Below are 24,128 nucleotides of genomic sequence, written 5' to 3' on the forward strand. Positions count from 1 at the left end.
AAATGAAAGAAAATGAGAAAACTGAAATAAAATGAATCATAAAAGAAAAGAAATTAAAATAAAAACTAAACGAAAAATAAAAACAAGAAAAACTAAAACTCATACTCATACACAAGGGAAAAAGAAAAAAAAAAAAAAAAAGAAAAATCGAACAAAAAAAGCCCAAACCCCAAGGCCATCTTAGCCAATCAGAACCATGAAGAAAATCAGTCCCGGAAAAAGCACCAAAAAACCCCCCAGGAAAAATACACAAGCATGGTTAAGATAGTGGACTCCAAACCATTCTGTGCAATCTAACGTATACGTTAAAACAATCCAAGGGAAAAAAAAAAGATTGCACAATTGCTCTGCTCCAAGACACTATCCAAATAAATAATAATAAATAAAGTGATTGTGTATGTTTTCAGTTCAGCGTGGGAGCCCGGAGTGTACAAAAAGACATGTTGACTCTTGCATGACACGGCGTTTCCTCCTCGTCCTCTGCAAAAGGTGCTTCGCCATCTTGACGTGACCCACTTAGACGCACAAAAGACATCAAGTCGGAGGGGGGGGGGGGGGGTGGCAGGAACTCAGAAAAGCGGCGTTGAGGTTTTCGAGGGGCGCAGCAAACAACTGTTTCCCGTCGAGGAGGTCCGCAGTCGGGTGGGGGACGTGGGTAGAGGTTGGGAGTGGGGGTCATATTTTGCATTTGAGCCAGCAGCATCGCACCCACCGAGGCCCCGCTCGCCTTAACTCAAATCACGCCGAGGTTGCAACATTTGGAAATGATTTCGTTTCCACGTTTCAATGTTAAAGTCTCCCAGCGTGAGCCAGAATGTGCCTCAGTCCAAAGGCGTTTTTTTTTTTTTTTTATTGCACCACTCCTTATCCTCCCATTTTTTGCTGAGATCACAACGCAATTGTTTTCTCTTTTTGTGCCATACACTGTTATATTTACATTACTATTCAGTTTTATCAGCACAAAGATGACTTAAATGCAAACTGTGAGCATGCTCGTGTCAAAAAAATGGTGGTTAAAAACCCCCAACTATGGGAATGCTAATTATGCATATTCTCAGGTTGTTTTTAATCCGGATAGCGCCAAATACTATTTGATTCTGAAAAGCTCAATTTAAAAAAAAAAAAAAAAAAAAAAACGCCTATAGATGGCATAAATGATAAGTGGGAGCATGTTTGTGTCAAAAAATGGTGGTCAAAGCCCCAACTAAACTGCTATGCTAATGCTAATTCTAGCATACTACATGACTTCTGACATCCGATTTGCCCGAACAGTGTTTGATTCTGAAAAAGTCAATTGAAAAAATGCCTTTTAAATCCCCATAGATTACTAAAATAATAACTTGGTATGTTTGTTTGTTTTTTTTTTTTTTTTGTGTTTGTTTTCACAAAGGTTTTAGTTCATTAGGTTTTAATTGCCATTCGTATTGCTCCTAACAGAGTGCAATTATGAAAAGCTCAATAAAAAATGTCTTTAATTTAAGATATTTCATGTTTTTTCGACATTATCCGGAGGACTCCAAGTCGTGTTTTATTTTGGAAAATTAAGCTCTTTGGACATTTTATTTCGAAAAAGCCAGTGGAAATGACAATAAAGGCCACATCCTTCATGAAAAAAAAAAAAATAAATAAAATAATAATCCAGGTTGCTACATAACATATATGTCAGAGACAGGAAGTTTCAGACAAACGAACCCACCAACTCACGTAATGATTCAGACCTAACCTCCTCGGTGGAGGTTATTAAAGGTCAAGGTGTCAAGTCGATGTTTTCCGGCTGAAAGTGAAAGGTTCGGAGGAAGCAGACAAGACATTGTCACCTGTAGACTTTCAGCATCTCTCAGTGTGGAGGCACTTTAAGGCTTATTAATTCCTATTGAATTTTATATTAAATTAGTAATTGTAGCACAGCGGTAGCTGCATATTGGTAGCATAGTGGCAACATAGTAACAGTAACATAGCATATGAGGACAATAGTAGAATCGTGGTCGCCGAGATCCGTTAGAAGCTCAAATATATTCACAATAGGCTTCAAATATTTGCGTTGTCTGCAGCATCACTGAGAGAAAGAAAGAAGGCAAGAGAGTTACAAAGCGTGGGCCAAGGCCTTCTTTCTTCTTCTGTGGTGCCTTGACTGTTTATTTGTGTGGTTCTGCCGAACGGAGAGATTTGCAACACAGACGCGCGCACGCACACGGTCTCCAAAAGCAGCGTTATGAGGATTATTATGTCTACCAAAACATGTTAATGATATCCTTTTGTTGTTGTACATTCAGGACTATGTGTTTGCACGGCCATGATCACAGGAAGTGGCTGCTGGAGAGCCTAATTAGGGCACATAGCAGAGTTCAATAGCCCGTGGTGCGCTGTTTAAAAGGCCTGCTTCACCAGCATAATAAAAAAAAATTATAATAATAATCCCCAAAATAGCTCTGGTTTATATCACGCGTTTTAACGGACTCGACGATGCTTAACAATAACTCATGGGCTAAATAAAATGTTGAGATGTAGCATATAATTGTCGGATTGTAGCATACTGGCAGCATAGTAATAATAACATATTGGTAACATAGTTATAGTATAGTACCAGTAGCATAGTGAGAGTGTAGAAATTGTAACATTTTAGTAACATAGCAATAGTAGCATACTAAGTAGCACAGTGGCCGCATAGTAACAGTAACAGTGGCAGTGTAGAAATAACAATTTGGTAGCATAGCTGTAGTAGCACAGTCACGGTAGCATAGTAATGGTAGGAGCATGGTGGTCACATGGTGTGAACATAGTCTCGTAATGTTGGAAAGAGTAGCATAGTGAGACCATAGTAATAATAACAGTGACTGCGTAGCAACGGTCATCTATTGGTAGCGTGGCTATAGTTGCATACTTGACCGCATATACATGCTAACATAGCGGTAGCATAGCAATGGAAGCATAATGGTAGCAGCATAGTGGTCAAACGGTGGCAGCAGAGTGGGAGCATAATAACAGCAACAGTTGGAGCGTAGTAATAGTAACATAATGGTTGGATCGTGTGGTAAAGTCACCATTCTGGTGTTTTGGGTGTACGGATGATATTTTTCTGACTCGATGACACACATTATGAGGAAAGTGACAAGGCGAGGACTCGGGCGGGACTCCAAACACGCCGCCGCTGCCGCTGCCGCTTCCTACAGGGTGGCGCCCGGCCAAGACTTGGAAACAGGACGTGATGTCAGCCAGTGTGTGCCAGTTTGGGACGAGTCACATATTCCCACAAAGCCATTTCCCAAGATAAACAAACACACACGCACACGCGCACACAAAGCTCCACTCCCACTCCCTCTGTGCATGCTTCCACTTGTCTTGAACTCAGTGTCCTAATTGCGTTGCTTCAGTATAACGTTGTGGTAGCATTGTGGCAGCATAGTAATAGTAACATCAAGGTAGCATATTTACAGTAGTATAGGGGTAGTAGCATAGTGGCAGTAGAATAGCGGCAGCTTTTTTGGAACGCGTTGCAGCCATCAAATTCCAAGTTCATGATTATTTGCTAAAAACGATTCATTTGATCAGTTTGAACATTAAATATCTTGTCTTTGTAGTGTATTCAATTAAATATAGGTTGAACACGATTTGCAAATCTTTGTATTCGGTTTTCATTTATGTTTAACACAGCGTCCCAACTTCATTGGAACTGGGGTTGTAGTGGGATTGTGGTCGTAGTATAGTTGGGGCTTAGTCAAAGGAAACCTGTGTACAAGTATACAACTAGTACGTTAATATCAGTATAGAACTAGTATACAGATGACTGCTGCATAGTCACGGTTCAGCACCAACGGATTCACTTATTCCCCGGTTGCTTTTCGACTTTCTTTCAATTTTTTCCCGTGTTTTTTATTTTACTTTGGGGGTGGACACCAACCCCCAAAAGCTTATTAGTGGTATATCCCTGCTTATTCAATCATTTCTGGGTTTAGTTCAATCATTCGAAACGTTTTGCTACTGGCAGCCCAACGCCTGGTCACTCTCCCCCGCAAATGGCGGAGTTCCACTGTATAGCTAAATCTCAGATTTGAAGTTGTTTTCCTGAAAGAAAAAAACGTTAAAGTCTACCCATAGTGGACGTTAAGGCCCAAAAGCGCCGGTCCAAACGGGCAAAGCCATAATAAAGCCACTTTAATTACAGTGAATATGAATTATTATTGCAAACTTCAATAGATCTCCTCCCCGGTTCCCGCTCTGGCTTAAAATGATCCTCTGGCCTCCTTTTCTGTTGGACCGCAGGGCACCATTCCCACGCAAAATACAACATCTCCTGCCCACTTTCCCGCCACAGGGGGGCTTTAAAAAAAATATGTCATCACCAGCAACCCTGCCCACTCACCCCTCAACCCCAAGCTGCTACTACAGGAAGCCGGCAAAGCCCTTCATAAGGGGAATAAGGAGGTTCATGCCGCTTGGAGGATTTTCTTTGGCCGGGAAGTAAACTGCAGTCACGGGAAACCGAAGCTGGGAAGGGACCAAGCGAGGAGGGAAGGAGCGCGCTCCTGCTCGGCGAAGGAACTGCTCAACTCTGCCGTCGTTAAGAGATAATAAACAACTAAAGCAGTCATTTTGTCATGTATTGCAGTGTACATCTTTTTATGATAGTGCAACACCAATAGCTTGTTTTCTTCTTAAGGGAGCAAAAGAGGGAGACAAGTGCAACAGTAAGTGAAGGACAATTATTTCATAACACCACTGACCTTGATTATATCAGATCGCTTGAGCCTTTCTTTTTAAGAAAGTGTGACTTTGTTTTCATTTTTGGAGAGGGAGGATGAAGACCATTGCAACAGTAACAGTTTGAAGAGTCTGGATTATGATTGTATAAATAAATAAACAAACGCAAATGGCCTTAATAATATATACAACTCGATAATTATATTCTTTTCAGGAAAGTTCAACAGTTTCTTGTTTTCATTTTGGGAAACAGAAGATGCAGACGAGTGCAACGCTAACAGTTTGAACAATCTCAGTTATGCTATAAAAACCCCAAATGGCCTGAAACAATAATCATGAGAAACCGCGCAAATATTTTCTTTTTAGGAAAGGGCAACATATATTATCTTATCTTATTTCAAGGACACAAAGGATTAAGACAAGCGGAACAGTTTGAAGGGTCTGAATTAAAATGACAAAAAACATTGATGGCCTTAATCATATATACAACAGCTTAAATTTGTTCTTTTTGAGAAAGTGCGATATCAATAGTTTGTCATCTTTTTAGGAAACAAAGGATCCAGACTCGTGCAACAGCAGCAGTTTGAAAAATCTGAATTATGCTATAACACACCAACGCATTAAGAATAAATATAACATCTTAAATATTTTCTTTTCAGGAAAGTTCAACATCAATAGTTTGTCTTCGTTTTAGGAATCAAAGGATGAAGACAAGTGCAACAGGTCGGACTTCTAATGTTCTATAAAAAAAAAAACATCAATGGCCTGAATAATAAATATAACAGCTTTCATCTTTTCTTTTTAGGAAAGCACATCAATATTTTGTCTTCCTTTTAGGAAATGAATGATGCAGACAAGTGCAGGAGTAACAGTTGGCCGTCGAAATTATGCTATAAAAACATCAATGGCCTTGGCGATATTGTATTTATAACCACTTTTTCTCCATCAGAATCAGGATCAGAGTCTGCTTTAACTCTTTTAAAAAACTTGAGAAAATCTACTTTCAAATAGATTCATTGACGAGAAGACCAAATAAACACTTTAGGCTCTTCCAACTAACTGCTAGCCTGCCATGATAACACTGTGTAGCAACGGCTAGCGAGCCTTCTGCTGACACTTCTAGTTGTATCTGAGCAGCGACAAAGTCGACTTTTCCCCCCCAGGGGATGACGACATCAGCGTTGCTAATAAGATCACGTCAGTTGCTACAAAACAAAGGGTATCGTGCTCACATTTGGCCACCGTTCGCTTTCTCGGTGCATCAATACAAAATTGAGCCCGACCACTTTGTTTTGGTGATGCTGCACAAAAACACCATCAGTCATCGCAGATGGCGAGCGCCGCTTCGCATCGCAGATGGCGAGCGTCCTTCTTCTTCTCAAGCCGCCGACAGAAAGAGTGAATCACACTGCGGAGGAGGAAAACTACGAATGCTATGTAATCATACTGGTGTAAACAAGCACTTAACAAAAAACGGGGGGGGTAAAAAACAATATAGACAGTAACATTTAGCCAGAAAACACACAAGGAAATCATCTTTAAAAAATAATCTTATTGCAATGCTACACTATCATCTCGTTGGCGTAAACAAACAGTTAACCAAAGCTTAGATAATCACCTTTAGTGTTAAAATGCAAACATAATGTTGGGGTAAATTTATGTTTGTAAAACTAATGCGATGGTACCTGCAGCTGTTAATCACAATACAAACAAGCAAATATTTTTTTGCAGGAAAACGTCCAAGGAAATCCCGATCTGAAAACAAGGGTCTTTAACAATCTACACCTTTACAAAACTAAATGCTATGCTAGTTTTGTCGTCACACTGGCTTATACGAGCAGTTAACAAAAACAAAGGCGATACAAACAATAACCCTTAGCGAGAAAACGCATGAGGAAATCAACCAAAACAACAACCTTTAAACCTTTAAAAAACTACAACTGCTATGCTACTCTTCCCATATTGCTGGCAAAAACAAGCAGTTAACCAAAAGCACAGGCGATACAATTAACAACCTTCAGCGAACAAGCGCATACCCTTTAGTGAGACGACGCACATATTATGATGAGGAGATCCAGAATTTTAAAAAAGAGCAATTTTTACATTTAGAAAACTGCTAATTCTATGCTACCCTTGTAATCTTGCTGGCATAGGCAAGCAGCTAACCAAATCATGCAGACAATAAAACTAACTTTTCACGATCAAGCCATAAGAAATCCATCCATCCATTTTCTTTTACCGCCGAGTGCCCGGAGAAAACCCACGCAGGCACGGGGAGAACATGCAAAGCTCCACACAGGCGGGGCCGGGGATTGAACCCCGGTCCCCAGAACTGTGAGGTAGATGCGCTAACCAGTTGTCCACCGTGCCCCAAAAGAAATCATCATGTAAAAACTAGGGCCACCTAAACCTTCATAAAACTACTAATGCTATGCTAGCCCTTGTAATAAAATCCCCGTCAGAGGCAATACATGTGTTGGGGCAACACTCCCACTTGGTCTCGTGCCATCGTAAAACTTCGTAAGAGTGGGCTGGTGAAAAAAAAAAAAAAGTGTGAAGGGTTAGGGTCTCCGCGTCCACTAGCGCGCGCTTCCCCGCTAGTAAAGGCGTGTGCGGCATGTTTAGCTTGGCACGTTTCCAACACGCTGTGCACGACGGGAGAAAGGGAAGAAGGGCGGGAGAAAAAGTCAACAAAAAGATTGCAAGTCCCCAACTTTGGGCGTTAAAACAAATCCGAGATCAGGCAACTAGAATATCTGCCGTCGCCCGTGATGCAGAATCTAGCTGATGCGTTGTCATTTTTATTAATTCAATGTCATATTTGTCCACCAGATGGTGCTACCTTGTGCCCATTCAAAGCATGCAGCAATTCTATTTTTCCATACACATCATGATGCAACACGACATGCGCTTCAGCATTATTTCCGTAGTGAGGCACCCTGACAGAGAAACAGTAAAGGGTGTGACATTTTGCTGCATGCTTTGAATGGGAAAACATAGCAACATCTGGTGGACAAAGATGAAAATTCAAACTTGAAAGCCTTCCCAGTACTATAATAGTCCAAATTGAAACAATAACATAATGGATTAGATTCGTTTGTTGTGATGAATGTGGAATGAAATTTGACACTTTTAATGGGACATTTTACTTTAGCTTTTTGTAGCTTTAGCCATTTTAGGCTAATTTAAGGATCGTAGAAGATTTTTAAAAAGAATAACCTCTTGCAAATGCCACCTATACTCATTCAAGGCAAGCAAGTCGGCTTGAAAATAACAAACGGTATCGCACAAAATCTCTAATCATTGGTAATATCTAGTGTCCAGGAAGTGAAATGAAATGACATTTTCAACCGGACATTTTACACTGTTTACAGAATCTGAATAATCTTTATTGGCCATTTGAATTAAAACCACACAAGAAATTTGTCCTCAGTAGAGTTGGAGCAACTCGAGTACTACTGAAAACAAGCCACTGTAACAAATTATACATTTTGGACATAAACACACAAGTGTCGAGAGTCATTAAAGCGATATAAAGTGTCCAGAAGTGCGCTATTACTGAGCAACACTAGTTGTGCAAATGATGTAAAGTGACGCAGTTACAACAATGAATACAGTAATAATTTCACGACGGACATATGCAAAACTGGCAAAGCGTCACTTTGAAATTGTAAGTCAACTGTTTAAGAGGTTAATGGCAAGGGGAAAGAAGCTCTTGGAATGTTTCCTGCTTTTGTGTAGCTTTAGTCATTGTAGGACAACTTTAGGATTCTCAACTGTTTTAAAAATGAACATACTTGGAAAATTCCAACACAACCAAAACATCTTAAAAATAAAAGAACATTAAAAAAAAACAGAATGGGACTAGCAGGCCGACAAACAAAATACGAGCTGAGCCTTGGCGACGGTCTCGTTTCTGATTGAAACGGCTTTAATCGCCTGACCGCAAACTCACAAAGGGATCGTCCATATGGTGAAAGTGTGCCGCTTTCTTTTCTTTTTGGAGCGCAAACAACTTTCTTTCTGTCTGATTTTTTTCCCGGTCGCTGCCAAAACCCCGAGCGGTTGCCGAGGCTCATCTGGGGCCGACCGCCGCGAGCCTTCGGATTGTGCAAGCGCTGTAACCAGGAGAGTTGCGGCGTGGGCGGGAGAGGAGCAGGCGAAGGAGGAGGAGGCGGGACGGGTCACCGCGCTTGAATCGACGACGGCAGCGTCGGCGGGGTTTCTTCCAGCGGGCCGAGCAGATGTTGAGGCGTCGCTAGGCAGAACGCTTCGGGCTGTTTACATACCCACGGTGAGGCCGGGCCTTTATCTTGACAGGGAGGCCCCAACACCGGTCCCATGCTGCCTCGTGTCACATAACACTTTACTTTGAGTCATTGCGTTTATTTCGGTTGTGCAAAACGGTGGTTGATGATTATTTTGCCATCAAAAGCCCTTTCTCAGTCTTTGTTGTTTTATAGTTTGAGGTGTCAAAAACGCCCCCCCCCCCCCCCCCCCCCCTAAAAAGAATAAAAATAAATAAATAGTAGCGCCTTCGGGTCAACGTGAAAGCTCATTCTACGCTTTCTGGTCAGAAACCGATGTTCTTGATGAAACCGACCCATGTTCTACTGCTGATGACTCAAAAAAGAGAAAGTGCGAGAAACCGAGCGCGGATGAATTGTAGTTGCGGTGTTTATTTCTATCGTACACGGTGGCGAGAGGTGGCGTGAATCACGTGACACGTCCACTGCGCGAACACAGCTCTTTTGCCCGCGCATCCACTGCTGCTATCTCGTTCCCGGCCGTCCTCGTATCTCGCCGGCCTTCCTCTTAAGAGCTCGCTTACGCGAAGCTGAGGACCCTCTACTGACTCCTCCGCCCCACCCCCTCCTTCCTTTCCCGCTCGCTCGATCTCTCCATCTGTGGTTCCAGTAAGCAGGCGCAAAAACAAGAGAAGTCAGAATCGGTAATGGGAGACAGCTGTTGGCGACTGTGAGCTTTCCATTGTGTTTCTCAACATCGTGGAGAAGAAGAAGAACAATCTGCTACAAGGGGAGGGAGTGGGACGTCAACAGCGCGATAGTGAAGACAAAAAAACTTCGACTTCAGCTCACAAATTGCAACTTTTATTTTGAACTTGAATTTCCAGCTTGAAATGTTCTGCTCATTGGACAAAATGAACCCCGATAAATGTAGATTCTGGATAAGATGGCATTTGAAGCGCCCCCAAAAAATCAAAAGACACACTTTATGTATATGTTTTCATGTTTAAAATACACATTCAAATAAAAATCCATCAATCTATGAATGTAAATCAATGGGAAAAATAAAACATACGTAAAATAATGCTATGCTGTCCTTAGCTCAAAATGCTAACATTATGCTACTAATAGAAGCCCTGTTTACTAGCTGTGATTTGTTTACTATGTAAAACTGAATTACAAAAACAAAATCAACAGGCACAACGTATGAAGTTTTATCGGAAAAATAAGTGCTATGCTGTCGTTAGCTCATGAACCAAAATGCTAATGTTATGCTACTAGCTTGAGGCCTCATTTCCATCATGACGTGAGCAAGTTTATCCAGCTAAGCTAACAGTTGAGCAAACAAGTCATAGTCGTAGTCAAATCAACAGCCAGACCGTCTGTATGTTTATTTGTAAAATAATGCTACACTGTTATTAGCTTGTGTACCAAAATGCTAATATTATGCTACTAACATTCCTACTCATTTCTACTCATAGCAAGAGAGAGTTTAACCCGCTAAGCTAACAGCTAAGCAAACATGACATAGTCATTTGACTGCATTCAAAATCAACAGCCACACCGCATGTACATTTATCGGTAAAACAACGCCACCGTGTAGTTAGCTCAAAATGCTCACAAGATACTACTGAAACGAGGCCTCCGTGACACGAGCAATCTTAGCTAAGCTAAAGAGGCTACCTGTACAAGCACCAGAGAGGTAACGTTAACCTTTATTAGCAGCAAATAAAGTAATAGCAATGCTGCGCTTTTGTTAGCTCTAACAAGAACCTAATGCTATGCCACTAAAATGATGCTATTTTCCCCCCACTTTTGCTTTTGACTGATTGGAATAATAGACAGGGAGCTAACAGGGCTGCTCGCTAACACTGCCGTCTCGCGATTGTTTTGATGCTACGTTAACTTAGCATTTGAATAATGCAATCGGTATATTCTGTATCTTAAATCCAAAGGTATTAGAGTTGTAGTCAGTAGTCGTCCCTCTGCAGCGACTGGAAGTGTGAGTAAGCTCTTTGTTGTTCGTGTGCGCTCATTGTCACGTGAGGATGACATAATTATATCCACAACTCGTAAAAAAAGACCACAAGGCACTTTTTTATGTTTGATTTGGCGATATAATCTCTAAAAGGATTTTTACCACCCCCCCCCTTCTACTCGGAGCCAACAATTGTTACTCAGAAATGACACGCTGCCAAGCTCTCGCTTTGCCAAAGGTCAGAACATCATTGAAAACCTGGTTTCGATTGCTAAAATGATTACAAATGTACTTTTTATGGCTGCTGAATGACTGTGGATTAGTTGTAATCATTGTGTGTTTAAATTCTATCATGTGAAAAGAAGATGCAGTTCACGGAGTGAATGGCAAATGCCATGTAAAAAAAGCCACACGGTTATTTAGTGTTGCTGACGGCTCTTTTCTGAGTTGAATATCTGTAAATAAATGATCCTTTTGCCAACCTTTTGCCCTTTGCCCTCATTTGGAATATTGTAACATTTGCCAGCTCGACCCAAGCCGATCACAATCCGGGCAGAGTAGCTCCGGCTCGTATATCTGGCGGCTCTCCCGCACGACTTCATTTCCCCGCAAAGCATCAAAGTGTGGCCAAGAGTTGACAATATATCCGTCAGCAAAGAGCCGTGGCGTGGCAGAGAGGTGCTCCACAACGAGCGTTATTGCGTTACTGCGAGAGAAAAGGCTTCGTTGCGTAAGACGTGCGGCGGGCGGGCGGATGGGAACTGTTTGCACCGATGCGGCACGCGCAGGAGCGGGAGCGACGCGCTGGAGCGCCACGCCGAATTGCCGTGTTGAAAGCTGATGAAAGGACAGCCAATGCAAGTGGGCTGGAATATACAAAAGTCAGCATTTCTTCATCTGTGCCTTGAAAATATACACAAATGTGATAAAAATACAAAAAATATGAGATGGAAAATGATTTTTTGGACTAAATATTAGGGGGGGAAATTACATGGAAGATAATATGCTGCTAGAAAAATCAAATATGATAAATATAGTATTCAATGAAAACCTACAAGTATTCAACAAAAAATACAAAAATAGATCATACAAATGCTAGTAAAAAAATACAAAAATACTTCACGACAATAACAAAACTATTAGCCAAAAAGCTATTTAAAATATATATATTAGACTAAACTGACAAAAATAGCAGCCAAAAGAAATATTTCTGGCAACACAGTTTTTATGTATTTATTTGATTTTTAAATTCCAATGTATTTGTACTTTTAGATGAAAAAAAAAAAAGAAATATGACAAAAATATAATATTCTAAAAGAAAACATTAGGAAAAAGTTAACAGATAAAATATCACAAAAATGTTATACAAAGTATTACATAAAAACACAAATATTACACAAAACAACCATGAGACAAAAGGTTTGAAAAATGGACGAAAAATATAAAATAAACACAAAATATTAAGCTCAATTTACAAAAATATTAGCCTCTGCAAAATATTACTGAAATTATTAAAATATTACTCCTAAAATATAAAGAAATATTTCCATCCATTTTCTGAGCCGCTTCTCCTCACGAGGGTCGCGGGCGTGCTTGAGCCCATCCCAGCTGTCTTCGGGCAGGAGGCGGGGTACACCCTGAACTGGTTGCCAGCCAATCGCAGGGCACATAGGAACAAACAACCATTCGCATTCACAGTCATGCCTACGGGCAATTTAGAGTCTCCAATTAACGTGCATGTTTTTGGGATGTGGGAGGAAACCGGAGTGCCCGGAGAAACGGGGAGAACATGCAATATTTAGCAATCATAGAAATATACTTGCCAAGTCTATTTTTTTTATTTTATTTTTTTTGTTTTACAAAAATGAAAACTAGACAAGTACTAAGTTAGTAAGTTAGTAAAAACTTACTCGTGGCTCCGAGAGAAGCCTGGTTACAGAAGGCGTGCGGAGGGTGGATGGCAACTGTTTGTACAGATGCGTCACGCTGGCAAGCGCGAGAGGAAGGTCGAATCTCCGACCTTCTTTTGGGTGAAGATATTTGGAAGTCATCGAGCTGCTCCCGATGTGTTTTTCACACTTCTGGATATGTGAACTTTGCAGGAAAAGGACTTTTTTTTTTTTTTTTTTTTTCTCTTTCTTCCCCCTGGACGGTTGGTAAACACGGCTCCCCCGGTGACGACGTGCAACAATGCACGCGGTGGTACGGGGAAGCAACTTCATTCGCAACGGCATTGTGTTTTAGATCCTGGCTTTGTGCGCTAATTGTTTTGGCGTTCAAGTCAACTCTGCGCACTGGGCATGCTTCAAACCGCAAGAGAACACCTGCCAACCTTGAAGAATAATCATAGAAACCTAAATAAGAACCTCAACCCACACTTGTGTTACTTCATTACATACTTTCCATCGAATGTACGTGCTTCAAAATTTCACTTTTGAATGACGCCTCAAAACGGCCAACGCGATTCGGAAATGGTTCATCCAAAGCAAAATGGACGACATTTTGTGCGTTTTACAGCAAAGCTTCTTGAGACAAGAAATACAATCATCTTTGACCAAAAAAAAAAAAGAAAACAATAAAACGAAACAGTCGAAAAACAAAAATATGAGATGGAAAATTCAATAGTAGATGAAAAATATAAAAAAAACATACAAAAGTATGACAAAAAAAATAAATAGACAAAAATACACCACTTTTTGCAAAAAAAACCCTACAAAATTTTGACTAGAAATAAAACTGAAATTCCAAAAACATTAACAAAACACAATTTAAAAACAGCAAAATATTTCACAAAACAAACATATTGCCATCTTAAAAAAAAAAAAAAAAATGTAGGAAACCAAATAAAAATATTAGGAACAAAATACCAACACATCAAAATCCCTAAAATATTAGAGGAAGATACCATTCTTCTATGATTTGCGTGTTCTTCTGTTTGTTGGGGCGTGCCCCGGATGTCAGAAACCGTAGACAACTAGACACTCAATATGCGAGTCGCCAAAATGCCGATTTCAAACAATAATACAGTGACACCTTGACTTACAATTGCCCCAACAGTTTTACAGAGGGGTGGGACTTGATAAGAACTCAACAATTTTGATTCCACTATCAATACTGCTTATTGATTTGATTCCTTAGGAAGATGAATATATATATATATATATATATATATATATATGTACATATAAAGATGTACAATACCACTTTTTTCTGACCGATACCAGTATGAGTACTTACTCTTGAGTACTCCTTGATACTGATACTGAGTACCGATACCACTGGTACGTTTGATCCATAAAATGCCAAGACCTTTTCTTTCTGACGCACGTGATGATTCGCCAAAGTGTGAAACGGCCCGAGTGTAGCGCCGACTAGCGGTGAGGAGGACTGACTCGATGTCAGATTGTTTTGCCGGCCTCTGCGTGGGGGAAGGATCTGTTGTGTCGCTGTGATTTGTTTCCCTATTTGTGAAGCACTTTGTGTTGCGTTGTTTACGTACGAAAGGTGCAACACAAAAAGTTTGATTTGAAATGATGGTTGGCATTTTAATGGGGAAAGCTGATATGAGCGACAAAGGTGATCAAATGAAACTTGTTACTCAAGGTACGAGCCGTTGTAGCGGTAAACCGTTTCGTCCGAACTGGAGCCTTTTAGTGTCCAGAGACAAAGATGCCTTGTAATTACGTCAAGGCCTGAGGATGAAGCCTCATAATAAGGTTGAGGTGACGGCAGATGGACAGCGTGCAGAACAGATCCTCTCATTCAACAGAAAAATGCTTCCTTTTGTGCAGCGGAGGTCACAACGCGAGCATTCCTCAAAGCCGCCGAGTGCGGTTTGGGTCCGGTGCCCTGGCTGACATCATCATTCCGAGCCTTTTATTAATCGGCACTGGGAGCGTACTGTACTCCGCTGTACATGGCTCGCATTCATCTTTGTCCACCAGTTGACCGTCACTCGTCTCATCGGGAGGCCGTAAATCACAGAGTGGCACGCGGGCCCGGCTGACTGTGCTGCACAACGCCGCCGTGTCAGCACTTTCTTCTGTGTAAATACCCTTGGCCTCAACTGACAAATACACAATCTACAAAGGCGTGCCAAAAGGAGAAACTGTGGGAAATCCCACAGATTGATGTCATCATTCCAAAAGAAAACAAAGGCATGATGATATGTCATGTTTCTTTCTGCTTTTCACTCTTTCACACGTCCAAACCAACGCCAACACATTTGATATTTATCACATTTCTTCTTTGCGCACCCCAAAGCACAATGCTCAAGGTCGGAGCGATGTCGAACAAGTCAAACACCAAATATTGTCATACTTTCTCAATCTTCTTCCGATCGTCGCCGAACTTGGACATATATAGCAGGGAGGAAACCACTGAGCTGAGTACTCATTGGTGGTGGCTCTCATTCATCTCAAGAAGATCACTTCAAATTTTACCACAAGGTCAAAAATGTATTTGTAACAAGCCACATCAAGTCATACCTCGAATTAAAGGTCTTAGTTGGTCCTTTTCAGATTGGTAACTATACTGTCCATATCTGCTCATTTAACGAGGTACTAACCCCATTACCTTTTTTTTCCTTGAAAAAAAAGGCCCAATTTTCACTGCTTATTAAACTCACAAACTTGCACCAAACCACAGTGAAACCACAGTCACATCTCACATTAACGGTCTTGATGAGCGCTTTCCTCATGTGCAATTACGTTGTCAATATGCTCTTACGTGATGGCGTGAACCCCCCCCCCCCCCCCCCCCCCAAAACAAAAGTATTCATGCTCGGAAATGTTATCTCCGCTGCTTATTAAACTGGTAAATCAGCACCAAGACAAAAGCCTAGTTGCAACAAACCACGGGGAATCGTCCTTCAAATTAGAGATCTTGATCAAAGCTTCCCTCATATGTAATTACTATGCCAAGATGTTCTTGTATAATGGCTTAATGACCAAAACAAGAGTGTTTTCATGCTTGAAAATGTCATTTTCCTCCACATAATAAACCCACAAATCAGTACCAGGATATGAACTCCATTGCAGCAAACCACATTGAGTAATATTTCAAATGAAAGGGCTTGATGAGAGCTTCCCCCATGAGTAATTACAATGCCAATACATTCTTGTATAATGGCTTAATTAACAAAAAAAAGACATTTTCATGCTCGAAAATGTCCCAGCACAGAGTTACTTGATATTCACTAAATAGACTTTGTATATTAAGAACCTTCGATAAATCAAATGAAAAACATGTCACATGCAAAAAACCAAAAACATTTCACATACCAGCTTGTCGAAGTTGACCAGTAACTGGGGTGAAATGTCTATTAGCAACAAACCATATTGAGTCATACCTCAAATTAAAGGTCTGAATGTGCACTTTCCAAAATTGCTACTGTGTTTGCTCCTGTGAAAAAAAAACACGTCTTTTCTCAATCGCAGCAAAAATCTTCCCAAATTCAGCACTAAGCCCAAAATCCATTTGCAGCAAACTAAATTGAGTTATACCTCATATTCACGGTGTTGATGAGAGCATTCCTTGTGTGCAACTACTTAGCCTCTATGTCCTTAAATAAAGGCGCAATGACCCAAAAACCTCAACGATATCACCATTAGCACACAATGACTTGATACTGCCATACCTGCAGATGCCAGGCCGCACGCTGCAAGAAGCAACAAGGCGAGGGCGCATCTCCTGGCCATTGTTCCGAGCTGGCGGCCTCCAATATACGGACAATATTTGGAAGTGGACGCAAAAGTCTCTTTTTTCCGTCTTTACCCTCTTGGAGAGGCCCGTTCACAGGAAGTCAGTGCTGCAAACAAAAGAAGAGAAAGTCAAGCAGTGTAAGAGGGAAGGAGGGATGGGGGGTGGGAGGCTGGGGGGGGTCGGGTTTAACACGGCCCCCCGCAGGAGAAGAGGGAAGCGCTAGATTGGCGAGCCGGGGATTAATCCGGGGGAGTTAATTGGGGGTCGCGCACACTTCAAAAGCAGAGGGGGAACATGCCACGGGGTATTAACACACTCTCGCTGAGGAGAGGCTTCAAACGCTCATTTCCGTGACAAGTTTAACACCCCATACAACACTTCACTTCGTATGAAAATAGAGTTTGAACATGGAAATCCACCGGGAGATTTGGAGATGTGCTAAGACCTTGAACTTGTATAATATTGTAGGTTCAATAATCAGATTTATTGGATGCAAATATACACATACCAGACATTTTATTGGGTACACACGCATGAATGGAAATGCCATTCGTCCATTTCAGCCTCCCCTCAAAAACCGACCCAAATTTGTGAAATTTGTTTTTTAGTAAGAAAAATAGCACTCTATATGATTGTACTTTATAAAACATACCGTAATGGCATAATTAAACAGCATGTAAAGAATGAAACACCTTTTTTTCTTTCAATTCAATGGACATTGCGTTGCTCCTTCTGGTGTGCATGCCTTGGCCACCTGGGGGCAGTATAATACAGACATACGGATACGGAACGTAGGGAACCAATGGACGGATGATAACATTTTGATTCTGGGGTGAACCGGATCATTCATTGTGGACCAAAAATCCAGGATCTGCATTGATCCTGATGGATAATCCACAGAAAAAGTCATGCAATGGCTCCCTGTTACATACAAATATCAATCAAGTCTTGATCCTGGTCGTGACTGTGATATCCTTGTTCGTGTTACCCAAAAATCAAGGATCTGTATCCATGCCGATTGATAATCCGTGAATAAATCAATAATAAATAAAGCAGACACTTCCTTAGGCACTGAAATTTTTGTTTTTTTTGTTTTGTGTTTTTGCTTCACATTTTGGCACCGCGTGGGGGGCGAGGAGGGGGGGGGGGCGGGTACAGACCCGGCGCTATCTGTCGGGCCGCGAACCGCGTCGGGACGCACCGAGGCGCGCCAAAATGTGGAGGCGGGTCCAAGTGTGGAGGCGCATCGCGGCTGCACAAACAGTCGTGGGACAAAAGAGGCTTTCAGGGCGCGCCAGCTGCGGGGCCTGGGAAGTCATTTTGGAGGATCATGACAAATATTACACGTTTGGAGCCCCTTCGCAGGTGATTTATGCTCCCGCTTGACCCTCGTGCCCGGCACAGCGCAGCCGCTGACGTTACCGCCGCAGCTGAGGTAAAAGGTAAGGAGGGAATGGGCTTAACTGCTTCGCCCATTTGAAGCGCGTTGCTAACCAAAACAGCAGCACCAACCGAGGCACATAAACACACACTGGCTCCACGCTAATTATGACACATTACAATAAACCTGGATTTATTCGACAGAAGTCACCGAAGAGGAACATTGTGCGCAGCCGTAGCGGGTCACCGCATTGAGATAATCACACGCGCGGCGACATCAGCGTGACGGCTCCAGTTGCTTTTGAAAACAAATTGGTTCATTTGTCATATGACTTCATGTATGGAGTCTCACCACATGTTGCAAACAAGTTTCAAAGATGTTAAAGATGATCTTAGGTTATGTGACAACGGCACTTTGCATTCTCGTAAAACTCTGACATGTGCTCACTCCGCGATGTTGCGTTCATCCATGTTACTGTTCCGGGCCCTACATTACTTATTAGTTCCACCAAGTCGGTCTTGTTTCTTGAGGTCACGCATCGTTCCTGCAAAATAGTCCCCGTTCCCAGTGGACGCTGACATGTGGTCACTCCACGATGTTGTGCGCGTACATGTTTCCAGGGAATCTACGCCACTCTTTTGTTCTGTCCAGTCTGCATGGTTTCTTCATGTTTTTCATAAAAAAAATAGTCCCTTTTCACAGTAAACTCTCATTTGTGGTCGCTCCACAATGTTGTGTGCGTAAATGTTTATGATCGCGGGAGCTACATTTCTTATTTGTCTGCCTCATTTCTTGAGGTTTGCCATCATTTCTCCAAAAATAGTTTCCCCCTTTTCTCAGGTGACTCTGACATGCTGCCGCTCCACAATATTGTGCGCGCGTCCCTGTCTACATCCTGGACTGCTACGCCACTGATTTGGTCTCCACTGTCTGCCTCATTTCGTGGTGTCTCACTTAAAAAGAGTCTCTTTTACTTCCGACCAAAAACCGCAATGTGGTCACTCCACAATGTTGTGTGTGTCCATGTTTATGTTCCCCGAAGCTATGCTACTTATTTTTTTCCCGCCCAGTCTGCCTTGTCACTCTGCGTTTTGACTAATTTCTCCAAAATAGTTCCTTATTTTCAAGTAGACACTGACATGTGGTCACTGCACAATGTTGTGCGTGTTCACGGACTTTATGTTCTGGGGAGCTCCGCTCCTCGTTAGTTAGTTAGCAAGTCTGCCTCGCTTCTTGATGCTTGGCAGAATCAAATTTGTTAGCATCTTGCTGTGAGGCGGCCGGATTAAGCACTCGATCCCGTCTTCATTTTCCCCAAAACGTCTCACAGCAGTTGAGGAGCGGCACAGGACTCCCCGACACACCGCATGCTTTTGTTGGGGCAACACTCAAATCACCTCATGTGACTTCTCCTCACCTCCCACCAGACAGAGACCCCCCCCCCCCCCCCCCAGTTAGACCACTGATAGTGCTACTATTTTTTAATCACTTGTTTAAATGTATTAGATTTTCTAAAATACCTTTAAAAACGTCAATATAGTTTCATATTACTGCTAATTACAGCCACCTATTTAAAATTGAATTAAGTTCATGTTAATTTAGTGTTTTTTTAATTATAATTTAAGAGTAATATTTTCTGATACAAGATGTTTGTACAAAACTGCAAACTACAATTACAATAAAATAATTTACATTGTATTATCAATTATAATTACATTAATTTCATGTTTTATGTTTAATTTCCACTACAAATACTTTCAAATAATACAAATGCAATACAGTAGAACACTGCTGCTAACTACAAGCATCATATTTTTACTGGCACACAGATTCCCTCCACCTTGACCAAGGCCAGACTTGCAGCCCCAAAGTACGGCGCTGCCACGACCATGTTGCACTGGAGGTGTGGTGTTCTTTTGGTGATGAGCATTGTTGTGTTTGTGCCAATTAGTTGGAATTAGGGCCGAAAAGTTCACCCTTGCTTTCATGTGACCTTAAGGCATTTTCCCACATGTTTGGGAGATTGAATGTGATTGGTTAATTCTTAACATAGCTACATCCCAGTTATTAGAGGGTATGCACAGTTGTGCAACCACATTATTTCAGTGAATTATTTCCACTTCCCCTCTCTACTTATTTTTCCCCCCCTCAATTAAGTTGTACAGGTTACAAGGTCAATAATGTTGGATTTTTATTTATTTTTTTAATTTTGGTTTCTTTTGTTATACCACACACCAAAAAAAAGGCATTTGAACAAGCGTGTGTAGATGTTTTTTTTTATACCCACTGTACATACTGATGCATTAACCACTACATCAACATCAAATATGACCTTTTGGCCTATTTGGCCTACAAATACATTACTGGAATACGTTTATTAACCACTGTGCATTTCGCAATAACAACGTCCACAATACATACTAACAATAATGTACATAATGATCACTGATGATGATGATGATGTGTATTTGGCATACTGTACACTTGACGACCAGCTGATTAGGTACACACTATCGAAGTCACGCAAGCCAAGAACTTTAGCAATCTACCTTTACAAAAATAATAAGCTTCACTTTGAATTGATTTGTATTCATTTAACAAAATGTTTATTATGGTGATAAGTTCCACACGTATTCTCATTCTGGTGGCTGGGTGTACCTAATGAAGTGGCCAGTGAGCTCTAGAAATCATATGAAAGTTCCCAGATGAAGGCTGCTATGGACATTAAGTTAAAAGAAAAAAAAAAAAACAATTGAACCTGCCAATCGATAACAATAATGAAAAAAAAAATAAAAAATGTAAAAGGTAAAACAACAAGGATGCAGATGTTGACAACACAGACAAGCTCCAAGCTACGTTGGTTTAAACACATTAAAATACATCAAAACGTTAAATTAACTTTTTTTTTTTTTTTTTGGGGGGGGGGGGGGGGCTCATAACGTCGTTTTCTGTTGAGAAGTGCACACAAATAAACCGATTTGACAAATACGCAAGGCGGTGGACATTATTTTTTTTTGACAGCGCAGCGGAACGTACCTCCAGTCAAACAAGTAAAACGTCCGGGAAGGGCGCTCCGAAGGCGGTCAGCACAGCTTCCCCTCCCCGGGGCACGACGGTCCCTGCTCGGCCGGGAACGGAGCGACTTCAGCGGGGGTGCGAAAAGAGCACCAAAAAAATACGAAAAACGGTGGGGGGAAAGAAAGCTCAAGAGTCGTGAGTGGCTACGGACTTTTGCACATGATTTGGCTGACTTTCCTCCAGCAGCGAGGGCTTTATGCGAGGGGGCGTGGCTTACGACAGAGGGAGGTCGCTGCTGACGTCGTACTGTCAATCAAAATCACATTCGACTCATCAAGTGACATTTGGATACGTTTGTGTGTAAATCAAGTTTTTAAACTTATTTTAGGAAAGAGGTCGAATGGAGATGCACTTTGTTGAGAAGTGAGACCCCCCCCCCAAAAAAAAAAAATTACAAGATGCAAGGGGGGGGGGGGGGGTGGATGGGGGCAGAGGTCATCATCAACACAGAGGAGTTCAAGATTAAAGATGGAAAACCAGAAAAAGAAAGAAAAAGAAAAACAAGACGGGTTAGTTGGTTCCGAAGCCGAGCTCAATATTTCTCAGCTTTGTGTGGAAGTACAGTTGCTGGGAAAATAATCATTTTGCTTGTTCACATGATAAAAGACATTATTCTTTTTATGGTAGCTAACGTTCACAGTTCTATTTGAAGAGTATCTACCGACTCCGCGTTTGCGTGCTTGTTACTTTGTCGTGCGTAATTATTCTTACGGACATCCAGATCTCTTTTTTTTTTTTTCAACTTTTGCGAAATGACAGACTCTCACTTTAGTCCCTCGCTGTTAGTACCTCTCAATGTTAGAGGCATTCGCGATGACACAAAAAGATTTTGTGTTTTGCAGATGGAAGATTGTTATTATTATTATATTTTACAGTCGATCACTCAGAAAAGTTGTGCTGAGAAACTTTGGAAAACCCAATCGTGTTATTTCAGCCACGGCTCAATTGAGTCAGCAGGGGGTCCGTATCGTATTCGGCGAGTTCACAGGAGACACATTGGAATCATTTTTCCCAGAAGAGGGTCGGTGGATGGTTTTGGTCATCGAAATAGACAACTCTTCATTTATAGTTTGTCATGTTTAAGGTCGTAACGAGGCAGCTCCATCAAAAGTCATGTCGACATGAAATGTATCGTTCTTAAACGCAAATATAATGGAGCGCATGCGATATCTGGCGGAGATTTGAACGATGCCCCGGACGATCTCGCGCCTCGAGAACCTGCGAGGTTAAATCGACAGTCGAGATTTAAGAAGACTGCGTTAATTTGCAAACGATTGTTGCCGATCGATGTGCGGAGGTTCTTACACCGTCATGCTCAACCCAGAATTGACTCCATCGAACTCTGCGACACTCGATTCACACATTGAGGTTGTGGAAACCAATTATTTTCACACAACTTTCCAGTACAAGTCCGTGGTATTCACTTCCCAAAACCTTCTTTGTCTTGCTTAATCTTTCTGCCCTCTCCAAAAAGGCTCTTGCTTTACTAAGAACCTTTGACCTCGGTCACGCTACGCAGGATTTGCTTTATCCCGTACGGCTAACCGGGTGCGCTATCATGCAGACTGTCATGTGACCGACGCGGAACACGGGATAGCTGACTTCCTGTCTATGCTGAGCTAACGAGCGGAACCAGGGTTGATGACAGGGGCGTCGCCAGGCCTATTTTAGCCGCAAATCTTTTTCGGGAGGGATAAGACGCCCCCAAATGTCAAAAGCTAGGGCCGCCCCTGAGTGATGACATGCTTGCTTGAAAATGTTGTTTTCTTTGTGGCTGGCGTTTTCCCACTCTTGATTGCAATTGATCCGCAACGCAGACGAGAGCACATTTCCCCAGTCCGCCGGCTGCCGGTACACTTCAGAAGTCAGTTGAAAATATCGGAATCGCAACCGGGCGACTGATCAAACTCTGGTGCAGGAAGAAGACGAAGACCGTAAGACAAGTGTAAATGGGTAGCTTGACCAAGACTATAACTTGATCAAGTTGATGTTCGCCATTGGAATGAATTTTAAATGCCATCAATCTGTTCCAGCTCGGGAGAAACGCTGGCCGACTCACTGCAGGTACGAGAGAACGACAACTCCTGCCGCGTGCCGTCGTTTTGTTTACGAAACGGCGCGCAAGGAGAGCCGCGGTCTGATGTGCTATTTCACTTTTTCTTTTTGAATGAATCTGCAAAAATGTCAACAATTCCGTTTGTTTTTCTGTCAATATGCGGTGCTGCGTGTACATTAATGTGGGGGGGGGGGGAAATTACTTCAATGATTTTAGCAAATGGCTGCAATATAAAAAAAGAGCGAACATTTTAAAGGGGTCTGAATACCTTCCGTACCCACTGTTGTTTTCCTTCAATATTTAAAACAATAAGTTACCATTTTAAAAAATAGTGACATTTTTTCACTATTTTTTAAAATGGTGATTTTATTTTTTTCTGTTTAAGGTCAAAGGCAAAAGAAAAAAAAAAAAATATATATATATATATATATATATATATATATATTACCAGTGGTTGCTCGTGATCTCTTCTAACTGCGCCAAAGTTAAGCATTAGTTGTTTCTTTCGTTCTCGCTGTTCTTCGCAAACATCCTTTTTGTTGTTTTCGACAGCATTTGATGATCTTCACGATTTCGCTTGCAAAGGACCAAGACGAAGAAGAAGAAGAAGAAGAAAAAGAAGAAGAAGAAGCTTTGAGAAGACACAACAAAGGCCTGATCATCCATCCGGTCATTTCCGTACGTACGTCTCAGGCTGTGATGTGAAATTGTCGCACTTTCATTCCGCCGCCGTATCACAAGAGCCAAAATGCGCTCCGAGCGACACAGCGGTGCGAAACGGCGGATTCCCGCTGAAAGGGAACACGGTGAATGTCACGGGAGATGTGATGTGGCACTAACGAGGCAGGAGGGAAGGAAACGTTTGTTGTGGAAAACACACAAACACATTAAAAAAAAGATGCTGATGCTGATGCTGACAAGGAAGCGCTCGAAGGGATCAAATGATCTTCCATCTCATCCGCATGCATGTCAGACTTCAAGTGTATT

The 24,128-nt window shown here is 41.7% G+C and overlaps 1 protein-coding gene across 3 annotated transcripts in view; it reads right to left on the reverse strand.

Annotated features, from left to right (window-relative positions):
* The window catches only part of tgfbr3 (transforming growth factor, beta receptor III), a 59,000-nt gene extending 37,740 nt beyond the window's left edge, over positions 1-21,260 (reverse strand). For all 3 annotated transcript variants that reach the window (XM_061683537.1, XM_061683535.1, XM_061683534.1), the window contains exons 1-2: positions 21,044-21,260; positions 16,562-16,732 (exon numbers count right to left, since the gene is read on the reverse strand). In XM_061683537.1, the coding sequence (XP_061539521.1) occupies positions 16,562-16,622 (61 nt within the window). In that variant the 5' untranslated portion in view covers positions 16,623-16,732; positions 21,044-21,260. The remainder of the gene's footprint in view (positions 1-16,561; positions 16,733-21,043) is intronic.
* Between the last annotated feature and the right edge of the window lie 2,868 nt (positions 21,261-24,128).

This window comes from Phycodurus eques, chromosome 8 (genome assembly GCF_024500275.1).
Source record: "Phycodurus eques isolate BA_2022a chromosome 8, UOR_Pequ_1.1, whole genome shotgun sequence".
NCBI lineage: Eukaryota > Metazoa > Chordata > Actinopteri > Syngnathiformes > Syngnathidae > Phycodurus > Phycodurus eques.